This window comes from Fistularia commersonii, chromosome 3 (genome assembly GCF_037954325.1).
Source record: "Fistularia commersonii isolate RoL2024-O1a breed Wild chromosome 3, RoL_Fcom_v1.0, whole genome shotgun sequence".
Classification (NCBI taxonomy): Eukaryota; Metazoa; Chordata; class Actinopteri; order Syngnathiformes; family Fistulariidae; genus Fistularia; species Fistularia commersonii.
Window position 1 is genome coordinate 3,461,223 of NC_141286.1, and position 12,748 is coordinate 3,473,970.

Sequence of the window (12,748 nt, forward strand, 5' to 3'; positions counted from 1 at the left end):
TGCTGACAACAAAATCACACAAAAATGATCAATGGAAATCAATTGTATCAACCCATGGAGGTCTGGATTAGGAATCACACTCCAAATTAAAGTGTAAAAACAAACTCCAGGCTGATCCAACTTTGATGTAATGTCCTTAAAACAAGTCAAAATGAATCTGTGTTGCTTCCTGAGTGGACACTAGGATTTCACACAAGTGTGATTGACTTGGAGTTACATTGTGTTGTTCAAGTGTTCCCTTTATTTTTTTGAGCAGTATATATTTTTTAAAGAGTTGAAAAGCCTGCGCGACTCTCAAACGCTGTTATGAACGTTCCAGTGAGAAAAATATCAAAGCAATCGCCATTTTGAGACGTCTTCTGCCCGACGGGGAAGATACATTTAATCCATAAAATTCTATGATCACATCATGCTGCATTAAATGCTGCGTTAAAATTCCCTATCATTCACCGCCAATCAAATCACGGATCCCTCTCGGGAATATTGATACGTCATTATATAATGATAGGTTTTTTTTTTGATTTGCGTCAAAAAACACGGATTGTAACGAGAATGAGAAGAATTGGTGCCCGGATTCGCGATAAATGGAAAAAGAAAGCGATGTACTCACTTGAAGGACAAAGCAGAGCGTTGTGACTGACGGACTGAGGTGTTCCTTCAGGCTGAGGAGGAAAAGACGGACAGAAGTTTAGCGTTTCGAGGATTTTTACAAGTATAATTCGTGAAATCGAGAAGCAACGGAAGCATTCGGAGATTTAAAACTAAGGACTATATGAGAGGGTGTTACATTTAATACAATCCCATGGTGAAAATATAGATTCACTGGTGAAGCAGTGTAGCATTTATTGAATTAATATTAATATTAATTCATGTTAATATTCAGCTTATATTATATTTTCCCCGTTAGGCCTGGCTGATTTTGATGATATTGTATCAATCTTTAGGTTAGTTCAGGGGTCGGCAACTCTCGGCATGCGACTCTTTCATCTTTACACTGCGGCTCCGAGTGGCTTGGGAAAATAAAGTATAAATATTTAATTGAAGGGTATTTCATTTGTGTTAATTCCTTTTTTAACTTTTAGTTCTAAGTTGGAAGATTATTGTGATCTTGAAATATCAAATAAAACTAAATAACATCACGCTCACGGAAGCCGGGAAAGTCCCAATTTGCAGATGCTGTGTGCAGAAGTTCAGGAGCAGAAGTCCAATAAACCAGGTAAAATAAATATTTATGAAGATATTTTGCAAATATTTATTTTTTTGGTTTACTGACACAAGGATTTTTTCCCGATTGATTTTTAAAATTCAGGTCAAGGCTCCGCTACACGCTCTGAAAGCCCAAAGCTCGAAATGAGTTCATTACATAAGTAAAATTTAATTTTCTCCGTAATACTTTGTGAATTTCAGAAGCAACACAATACACACTTGTTTATACAAAGTGTAAAGGTAATAAAAAGCAATATATACAGTGGTACCTTTATTTTAGACGTTAAAAAGTAAATGCGGCTCCCAGTGTTTTCTTTTCCGAGGACACCGGGTCCAAATGGCTCTGTGGGTGTTTGGGGTTGCCGACCCCTGGGTTAGTTCAACATGGGCGTCAATTTTTTGATCATTGTTCAAAAGTTATTTTATTTCAGAAAAAATAAAGCAAGTCTGGGGTCATTTCCTTTTTAAGAGCGGTTTTACTCACATCGAGCCAAATCCAGTGTTCATCATCAATGTGAATTTTTTGAAAAAGCGAATCTGATCTTTGCATTAAGTGATCTTTGCATTCGGAGAGAATGTAAAATGTCATCAGCAAAATGTAAACTTTTTTTGTATTGTGAACATAATCCTTAAATAGTATGTTTCACATTTCTTGTCGTGTTTTTTAAGAGCGGTTTAACTCACAGCCAGCCAAATTCACATTTCTTGTCTTGTTTTTTAGGAGCGGTTTTACTCACATCGAGCCAAATCCAGTGATCATTATCAATGTGAATTTTTTGAAAAAGCGAATCTGAATCTTATCATTAAATGAACACTCATACCATTTGGAGAAAATGTAAAATGTCATCAGCAAAATATAAACTTTTTTTGTATTGCGAACAGAATCCTTAAATAGTATGTTTCACATTTCTTGTCGTGTTTTTTAAGAGCGGTTTTACTCACATCGAGCCAAATCCAGGGTTCATTACATTACATTACATTACATTACATTTGGCAGACGCTTTTATTCAAAGCAACTTACAATAGAGGACATAGGGACTGCAAATACACTTGCAAATACAAGATGCATCATTATCAATGTGAATTTTTTGAAAAAGCGAATCTGATCTTTGCATTAAGTGAACACTCATACCATGTGGAGAAAATATAAAATGTCACCAGCAAAATCTTAGCTTTTTTTGTATTGCGAAAAGAATCCTTAAATAGTATGTTTCACATTTCTTGTCGTGTTTTTTAAGAGCGGTTTTACTCACATCGAGCCAAATCCAGGGCTCATTATCAATGTGAATTTTTTGAAAAAGGGAATCTGATCTTTGCATTAAGTGATCTTACATTTCAGAGAAAATGTAAAATGTCATCAGCAAAATCTAAACTTTTTTGTATTGCGAAAAGAATCTTTAAATACTGTAGTATATTTCACATTTCTTGTCGGTGGTTTAAAACGGCGACGATTTCCGTGCGACAGAATCTGACCTCCACAAGCAGGGTTCGGACCACCGTGTCGATCTGACCGACGTCGGGGAACGCCGCCACCTCGTTGCCACACAACTCGTCGGTCTTCAAGGCTTCGGCGCTGACCTTCAGCTTCACCTCGCCTGTTTGCACAAGCGCGCAGTTGCGACATCGATTTGCGTTTTCGCACACAGAAGGAAAACCGCTCGGCGTGGGCTTTCGAACCGACTTGTTATTCTCCCCCGTTCGTCCGCCCCTCCTTTCTGGCGTTTCTCTTCCTCGCCCCCTTTTCCCATCTCATTCGCCGTCATTAATCCCAATTTGTTGCCTTATTCTTCTCGCTCTCCCCCGTACGGCTTTATCTCCCACCCCCTCCCTCTCTCTTTTTTCAGCCCACAATCCTCCTCACAGAGGACAAGTGCAGATCACCCCCAGAGGGAGAGGTTTCGGAGTGTTTCATCAGAGATACTACCTGACTTGTTAGTACAAGTGATTGTCAGCATTCCTCTAAAGGGGGAAGTTAAGAGGAGCCCAATTTGACATTCATCAGAGCCTCGGCTCCGTTCCCGCTGATATACGTTGATGGGTAGATAGACGGGAGGTAGTGTTCGGGCCCTCGCGGAGCTTCTAGCGGCGCACAAGCAACCGTTGTCGGTGCTATAAATATGGTCTATCGGGCTCCTCGTCTGACTGTTTGGGCTGCAACGATACATTGATCGGAACTGATGGACTGAGCCTGAGGTATTTTTCGTTTTTTGCGTTTGTAAAATAATAGTAACAATAATAATATATACAGATACACACACACACACACATTATCAGCTGTATATTTGATTTCATATCCCTACTCCTATATCTTATTTTTTTATATCATATTTTTTATATATTATACATATACTGCTCAAAAAAATAAAGGGAACACTTGAACAACACAATGTAACTCCAAGTCAATCACACTTGTGTGAAATCATAGTGTCCACTCAGGAAGCAACACAGATTCATTTGGACTTGTTTTAAGGACATTACATCAAAGTTGGATCAGCCTGGAGTTTGTTTTTACACTTTAATTTGGAGTGTGATTCCTAATCCAGACCTCCATGGGTTGATACTATTGATTTCCATTGATCATTTTTGTGGGATTTTGTTGTCAGCACATTCAACTGTGTAAAGAGCAAAGTATTTCATAAGAATATTTCATTCATTTAGATCTAGGATGTGTTTTTTAAGTGTTCCCTTTATTTTTTTGAGCAGTACATATATATATATATATATATATTTTTTTTTTTTTTTGTTGAAATCTTCTTTGGCAACCGGACTGGAATTTCTTCTCTTGAAGTTGTTTCAGCCGCCTTCCAAGAGGCTCCTTGAGTTCTGAGGGCCGGTACGGAGTCCCAATATAAGTGCAGGTCCAGGTTATAGTGGCTTGTTGTGTAAATGTAAGAGTTTATCAGTAGAAACTTGGTCTAAGAGGGTTGTGATGAGCCTCATGTGATAAAACAGGTCTGTTTAGCTTTACTTTTTCACATTCCAATCCAGGTAAACCCAGAAAAGTTGCTCTTTTGCAACAGACATAACATAACAACCCCCAGTTTCTACCGATAAACTCTTGTGTAACATAACAAGCCACCATAACCCAGACCCGCACTTTATTTTGGGAAACTCCCTGCAGGTCATTAGGACAGAAGAAGCCTCTCGGATGAGGCCTGAAACATCTTAAAGTGAAGAAATTCAAGTCCAGTTGCAACAATAAGAAGATTTTGACAAGAATTCACCAAGATTTGTGTGACTCCATCTCTTTTTTCTAGGTGTATTTCCTGTAATAAATTCTCTATCTCAGAACTTTATTGATTAATTCTGATTTTGTATTTTGAATCTCAAAATGTTTCTTTAGTTCGGTCACTGCAAACTATCTCAGTCCGGCCTCTGATTTTTTTTTCCTAACTATAATTTAACTTTTCCTTAAATATGACATCTTATGGAGGTGTGTGTGTGTGTGTGTGTGTGTGCGTGTGTACTGCTTTGGCTATATGAAGTTCAATCACCTTCTACTGTCATTTTTGCTATCACTTAAAAAAAAAAACATAAATCAAAATGTCAATTATTTTGAAATTGAATTTTTTAAAATTATGCTGAATTCACATTTTATGTATATTGATTGCAATAGTGGATATTATTTGATAATCAATGTTATGCCAGGATGAAATGTATTTGTTATTTAATTTGTGCAGGATTGAATGATTTAAATATAGTCTCTGTAATTTCTTAGAATGGAACAAAAGAAAGTTGGGTTTACATTCTTTTCCTCAATGATCCAGCTTTTCCAAATAAATCATCTTTAGGACAGGTTGGGAAAAAAAAAATCTTTGAATAAGCGCTCTTTTGTTATTTAGCTGTAAATCAGGGATTATTTGAACATATTTTTCCCGACTGCACACATTCTAAATGAATAACATAAATACTAGTTAAAAACTATGAATTGCATTTGATCAAATAATTAAATTGTATTATGATTAACAAATTTAAACTAAGCAAATTATTTAAATAATGTTCTGGTTCTTTGTGTTTAGGGGAGGAAAAGAACCTCTACTCTAAAATCCTGTTGACTGTCGGTACGTCTAAAACATGATCATGAACAGCCGGAAATAAAAAAAGAAAATTATGAATAAATGTGTAGCGAGAAGGGAAATAGTTAACATGATTTTCTGAAAATGTCTCAGTTGCCTACGGTTTCAAATGCCGGCCTGAAGGCCTGTGGCTAAATATATGCAACTCAATCCGCAAAAAGAAATTAAAACAGACTCTGAATGAAATAAAATAAAATGTCCAACGGACGTCAGATTTTTAAGGGGTCGACTGGCATTCCAGATAACGGCTCCATAAATACCGAGCGTGTTGGGCGTGACGATCCACTTGAAGGTCCGGCTCTCTTCGCTGCACAGACAAACTCGGTACTCGCAGCCGTCGCAGGTCCTGAAAGCGTAGCTGTCGGACTCGCTCAGGGTCACCTTCATCTGCAGACGGAAATAAGATCAACCTGGATTTTTCACCCGCGTCTCCGTAACATCCATTTACATCAGGGGTGTCAAACTTGTTTTGGTCCGGGGGCCACGAACGGCCTAATTTGATGTCAATGTCTGACCAGTAAAATCATTACCTAGAAGTGACACTAAGTGCAAATTTTTCCTTTGTTTTAGCATAAAGGAGATAAACAGGTAAATTATAAAAATCTCTATATGGAATGAACTGTTCCTCCAAAAAATACATGACAAATTAATATTAAAAATAACAATAACATATAAAACAATAACATTAAAAAGCAATTGACACCCTAAAAATATTGTTGAGTTAAAAGAGAATATCTTGACACTGTGGGTAAATTAGCCACTAGAATTTATTAGAAAATGGATTGTTAGCATGTATAAGAGGAGGTATAATATTCACAAGGCTATTCTGGTTATTTAATCAATCTTTTTAATTTTGCTATTTTTTTTTTTATTTTTTATAGAAATAAGAAAAGAAGAGATCATTTTCACTGGAGGTTTTTTGATCAAAAAAATCATTTTCTTTTCAAATTTTGAAGCAAAAAATACATTGCAAAGTTACTTTTTCATTTTTTCCCTCGCTCGTTTTTTTTTTTTTTTTTGAAGCTGACTGCATAAAACCCCCAGATGCATGTGAGGAAAAAACACGCAAAGATTTGGTTTCAGGCAAGGGGGCCACAAAATATTGTTCTGAGGGCCACAATTGGCCCTTGGCGAGTCTGAGACCCCTCACGAATTAATATTAAAAAAGAATTGATGATCTTGCACCCAAAAAATATTGCTGAGTAAATTGAGAAAATCTTGTCACTGTGGGAAAATTTGCCACAAGAAATTATTGCAAAATTGATTGATTGATCGATTGATTGCACGTATAAGAGGAGGTATAATGTTTACAAGTCTAGTGGTGTCTATTCTTGTTATTAAGAATAAGAACAACTTTATTTATCCCAAAGGAAATTGTTGTGCCAGTTTCAAGTAAAACATAACAATAATAAATGATAGTAGGAAGGAGAAGAAATACAAATAAACTATTAAGTGTCAAAGTCAAGGCTATAAAGTGTTTTAAGGTCTTAAGAAGTACAAAGATTTGAATATTCCCTTCGGCTGAAGGGAGAGGAATTAAAAAGTCTTTTAAATCAATGACTTTAATTTTGCCCATTTTAACAAAGTCACCAGATGTTTTTTCATCAAAAATTATTTTGGTTTCAAATTTTGAAGCATAAAAATACATTGCAAAACATTATTTTTCTTGAAACCCACTGCATAAAACCCCCTGATTTTTACTCTGCGCCCCCTGAGTTAGATATTTACCATAATGCATTTGGGGAGGTAGTTGAAGACGGTTGCTTTGAGCGTAAACACTTCCCCCCGGATGACAGAGTAGGGCAGCGTGAGGCTGACAAAGAAGGGCTGGAACGCCGTCAGTCCGGTGTTGGGAGACACACCGAAGCCCACGGAGGAGACGCAGAATGCTCCGGCAGTCCACGTGGTGATGGTGTCTGGGACTTTCTTCTCCAGGTTGACCGATCCTGCGTCTCTATACGGACAAGAGTTAAAATAAGGTCCTACTTCTGTAAAATTTTGAGGTTGGAACGGTGAATATGCATGGTAAATATGTGAAATTAGCCCCCTTATGTAGGAGCGAATATCCACAGGATATCAAATCAGCCACTTCCAAAGTGTTAATTCTGCACTGGTGTCAACACACTTACAATGAAGAAGTTTGAAAACAAATCTGCACAACAAAAGTGCTCCAAAAATAAATATATTTTACATATAACAAACATATGTTTCAGGCAAACATAGGCTCTTTTTCAGATGCTTACCAGAGATATGTGTTTTAATACATGTCTTATATTATATGTAAATTAAATTATCATTATTTTTGGAGCACTTTTGGTGTGCAGATTTGTTTTCAAATCTCTATTCAGTTGGATTTTTGGATCCAGCACCCGTCCCTCACTAGGCAGCGGATGTGTGTGTTTTTTCCTTTTTCTAGCTCTTTTTATAAAACACACATCTGATTAGGAAGCACATTGCACCACATTAACTTCATCCATGAAGAGTTAATGACAGAAAATGTAATTCATTCATTCAATATTGTGGTATTTCTTCACAAATTAATATTTGGTTTCAGCATCATAATGATAATTGTGATTATTACCCTACTGGTACCAAATCCCAGATCCAGGTCTCTGGGAAAAATGTCCTGACGGTTTCCTTCTTCTTTTTTTCTTGTGCTGGAAGTTGAGCCATGGCTTCAGGGGCCATATAGCTTACTTCCATGTCATATTCTAAAAAAAAATGTAAAAATATACGAATTAGAGGACAATATAGAGAATCCGTGTCTGCAGCAAGCCTTGGTATGCGCATACAAGGCTACGCCAATGTATGCGCAAACATCTAGAAACACATTATGGAGTCAATAGTGAATAATTCAACGGTTCCCTCATCTATGCTCATCACCAAGATCGTTATCCAAATAATCACTTGCAAGTCGGCAGTATATCGGCTTTTTCACTTTGGAGTTGGTCACAATTTTGATTCCAATTTCCTAGAAAAAAAACAGAGACAATCGAAAAAAAAAAAAGCGCAGTCATACATTAGATTGGTGAAATATTAATACACTTCTTATTTATGACTTCTTAAGATATATATCTAGCTCTACAGACACATTTTAAAGGAAAACGTAAATAGTCGATGTGGAAAAGAGCAGTATTGTTGTCATGGTGGCGTGCGGTGCACGATCAAGTCGAACGAAACGTACTTTGAACACGCCGTAGACGTCGTTCCTTGGGATTTCTGGGTCGATATAATAGGAGCGTTTGACTCGATCCTCGGCCGCGCCGTCGTTCATCCTCGAAGGAAGCAAATCCAGGCAGGTTTCTAACTCCCTGTCAATCACTTCATAGGAATATCCAGAGAGCTTCCGCACAGCCAGCTTGTTGTAGATCTGCAGAAGGTCGCGCACACATGCACAGAATGCATGAATGAGTTATCACATATTCACATCACACATTGCTGTTTTTTTATTTTTATTTTTTCTAAATAAAGCTGCCCCCGAAAAACACACACACACTCACCACCAAAAAATGTCGTACTTTTATATCAAGCGGCTCAAGGTAAATAAAATGACATAACACTGCATGACATGGTATGTGTTTTCTAGCTGTATGTTTTATTATTTGACACTTTCTGCTAATTCTATTCCCAATTATTTTTAAACATTTCTAAAAGCACATGTTCTATACAGTGGATTTTCAGAAAAAAAAATGAAAAAGTAACTTAGCAATAAAGTTTTTGCTTCAAAATTTGATAATAAAATGATTTTTTTTGATGAAAAAACGCCTAGTGACATTATTAAAACGATCTTTTCTGTTCTTACTTTTGTAAAAACCTAAAAAACAATAGCAAAAAAAGGGGCAAAATTAAAAAGATAAAATAACCAGAATAGGCACTGTAAGCCTTGTAAACATTATACCTCCTCTTTTACATGCTAACAATCCATTTTCTAATAAATTCTAGTGGCAAATTTCCCCACAGTGACAAGAGTTTCTCTTTAAAGTCAACAATATTTGACAGTGTCATTTCATCAATTCTTTTTTTAATACTCATTTTTAATGATAATTCGTCATGTATTTTTTTAGAGGAACAGTTCATTATATATAAAGATTTTTACAATCACCTGTTTACCTCCTTTACACTAAAACAAAGGAAACATTTGGACTTAGTGTTACTTCTAGGTAATGATTTTACTTTTTCCCAATTTGTGAGTCTAAGTCCATTCCTCCCCAAACCCTAGAAAACCATTTATTGCTGGATCAGCAAGATGAAGTTGTTGGAAAAACAAGGTTAAAAGGTACCGTTCTTTCATCCATGCAAAGATTTTGGCACGACATGAGGCGATACCTGAGAAGTCTACAAGTTCATTGCGAATAACAAGAAGAGCATTTTGAAATTAAGTTATTCGCTAAAGTGACAGGAGTCATTCCTTATTCCAATTCCATTCTAAATTAACCTCAAATCCTGCAAATCATCTCACAATCCTACACTAAAACTTAAAAAGCCAGATCAAAATTCACAAAACTACTTGCAACATAATGGTCTTAGTTAGTTTACGCAACTGTATTTTTTTTCCCACTGTAACAACTCTGTTTTTTTTTAAATACAACCCTCATCTAGTTTGTTTACTAAGACACTTTATAGTTTCACTGAGACACTTTATAGTTTACAGTTTATTTTTATTTCTAATTCTGCCTTTTCTTTTTATTATTTATTACTGTTATATTTTCTGTAACTCTGGCACAACAATTTCCTTCGGGATTAATAAAGCTGTTCTTATCTTATCTTATCTTATTTTATCTTATCTTATCTTATCTAAATCTGAATCTTACATCGTTGACAGTGAGTTCCTGCTCTTTCTGCAGCAGGAGGACACTCTGGTCGATGGCCCTGACTGAGCACAGAGAACCTGGGTGAGCATCAAGTTTCAGCGTGGTCTTCTCTCCGGGGAGCTCCTGGAGTGAGGAGAATCCCAGGGAAACCTAAACACCAAAACAACCAAGTCAGTGTTTGTTATCCCGCTTAAAGGCACGACTTTGGACTTGAGAAAAAAAAAAGCACTAAAGCATGCATGTAAAGATTTCTGAAGTCCCGTGTTCATTTATTTGTTGGAATTTGGAAAAAAAAAAGGGTTTTGCTGCTACCTTGTTATGGAAGCAAGGCTTGATGGGAAAGTTCTTGCTGTCAGCCACAACCTCTCCATTCGGCATTAATGTGTAGATCACGATTTGTGCAAACGGTGCCAAGTCTATCACTTCCGGGAGGGATAAAGATAACGTTCCTTTGTTGACTGAAACGATAGAGGGACGAGAGAAAATGCACCAGTTAAAGCGAAATCATTTCCTGTCAAATCACACATTTCTGATCCGCCCATTTATTTAAAAAAGAAAAACACACGTCTGCTGCTCGGTTAGGGGTGGGTGCTGGATCAAAAAAATTTCGACTTAGCAGAGTTTGGAAAAAAATCCGTAAACCAAAAATATGCTCCGAAAAAGAAAAGATGATTTATTTTACATTTAACACAAAACACTTGTTCTCAAATGCATGATGTTTCAAGCAAAAAATAGACTCTTCCTCAGATGCTTCCTGGACGTGTGTGTTAACAAATATGTTGCACCATTTATAAAGAGAAGAGAATGATCATGTGATCGATTCGCTCTTTTTTTATTTATTTACTGGTATTTATGTTTTTTAAATAGCGCTACAATAACATATTTGTTAAATGTAATTTTTTTTTCTTTTTGGAGCATATTTTTGCTGTGCAGATTTTTTTCCAAAACTTTACATCACATAGTCACATCAGTGATTAGATCGACCAAAACACAACAAATATCCATTCCAGAAATTCCAGACCTCTTTTTTGTGATTGCGGTGACTCAGTTTTAATACACAACCAAGTTGTGTATTAAAAAGTAAGCAGAATATTGTAAAAAAAACAAAGCAAATCAATTCGGAAATGGTTTTCTAAAAAGAAAATATTTTTTATGATATTTTTTGTGACATTGATGTCACAAATTAAATTGATTAGCTTACTTCATAAATCCCTGTTTGAGAAATAAGGCTTATTGTACTTTTGGTTGATTGCACCCCTGCAAGCTCTAAATGGTAGGAGAAGCTAATTTTGCACAAGGTTGGTTTTTACCTGTTGCCGGATCAACAGCCACTGGAAGACGACCGTGCTGAGCGACTCTCCCTCTGGACATTACCTGCAAACAACAGAGAATACACACCAAGAAAATGACTGAAATGAAGCGTTCCTTTTTTAAGTTTAATTGAGAAATAATAGTCAGAATCAACTAGCGTTGTTTGTAGTTGCAGCTCTCATATTGTGAATCGGCGTCTTGAAGGGAAAAAAATTTAGTGCATTTGGACAATAATACTTTGGATTTGCATTGCAATTTTTTTGGTCATTTCAGAGCATTTACTGCAATCACACGAGCACTTCATCCTGCCAGTGGTGAAATATTTAGTCGCACAAGTCTTGTGTGCACTCAGTTTGGATCAAATGTGTCTCCCAATTAAGATTCTTTAAGATAAGATAAACTTTATTGATCCCCAGAGGGGAAATTCCTTTGTAACAGCAGTGTAACAGTTATAATTTCCCCAAAAAATAAAGGAATATAAATATAAATATAAATATAAATATAAATATAAATATAAATATAAATATAAATATAAATATAAATATAAATATAAATAGAGAAGCTAGCGAGACATCCACAAATAAATAGACAGCGGCAGCAGCAACAACAACAAGGGATCATAATGGACAGCATAAAAGAACAGTGAGGGGGGAAAAATACATGACCAAACTAAACAACAATATAAATAGAGTGATAAAAGCAATGAATAAAATAAATAAACTAAAATAGGCAGGGTGTGTGCGGGCTCGGACAAACAAGGATAAGACAGACAGCAGAGTTAGGACATGACATGTGAAAGGAGCGAGGAGGTGAATTGTTGACCTGATCCAGGGGTCGGCAACCCGAAACACCCAAAGAGCCATTTGGACCCGGTTTCCTCGGAAAAGGAAACACTGAGAGCCGCAATTACTTTTTGACGTCTAAAATAAAGATGTACGACTGTATATATTGCTTTTTATTATCTTTACACTTTGTATAAACAAGTGTGTAGTGTGTTGCTTCTGAAAGTCACAAAGTATTACGGAGAAAATTGCATTTTATTTATGTAATGAACTCATTTTGGGCTTTTAGAGCATGTAGCGGAGCCTTGACCTGAATTTTAAAAATAAATCGGGAAAAAAATCCCTGTGTCATTAAACAATAAAAATTTTTTTTGCAAAATATCTTCATAAATATTTATTTTACCTGGTTTATGGGACTTCTGCTCCTGAACTTCTGCGCACAGCATCTGCAAATCGGGACTTTACCGGCTTCCGCGAGTGTGACGTTATTTTGAGCGGCGAAAAATAATAAATATAATTTGATTTACTATTTCAAGATCACAATAATCGTCCAACTTAGAAC

General features: G+C 36.2%; 1 protein-coding gene across 3 annotated transcripts in view; it reads right to left on the reverse strand.

The window, feature by feature from the left end:
* Nucleotides 1-12,748, reverse strand: part of LOC147235246 (alpha-2-macroglobulin-like) — a 46,402-nt gene that overhangs the window by 18,969 nt on the left and 14,685 nt on the right. For 2 of the 3 annotated variants that reach the window (XR_015104377.1, XM_086141731.1), the window contains exons 13-22: nt 11,404-11,467; nt 10,406-10,551; nt 10,094-10,243; nt 8,467-8,652; nt 8,166-8,253; nt 7,864-7,993; nt 7,011-7,236; nt 5,543-5,669; nt 2,680-2,801; nt 611-662 (exon numbers count right to left, since the gene is read on the reverse strand). Coding sequence is in view for 2 of the 3 variants with exons in the window: in XM_086141731.1 (XP_085997857.1) it covers nt 611-662; nt 2,680-2,801; nt 5,543-5,669; nt 7,011-7,236; nt 7,864-7,993; nt 8,166-8,253; nt 8,467-8,652; nt 10,094-10,243; nt 10,406-10,551; nt 11,404-11,467 (1,291 nt within the window). In the remaining variant the exon portion in view is untranslated. The remainder of the gene's footprint in view (nt 1-610; nt 663-2,679; nt 2,802-5,542; nt 5,670-7,010; nt 7,237-7,863; nt 7,994-8,165; nt 8,254-8,466; nt 8,653-10,093; nt 10,244-10,405; nt 10,552-11,403; nt 11,468-12,748) is intronic. The other variant, XM_086141740.1, reaches the window with a different exon arrangement.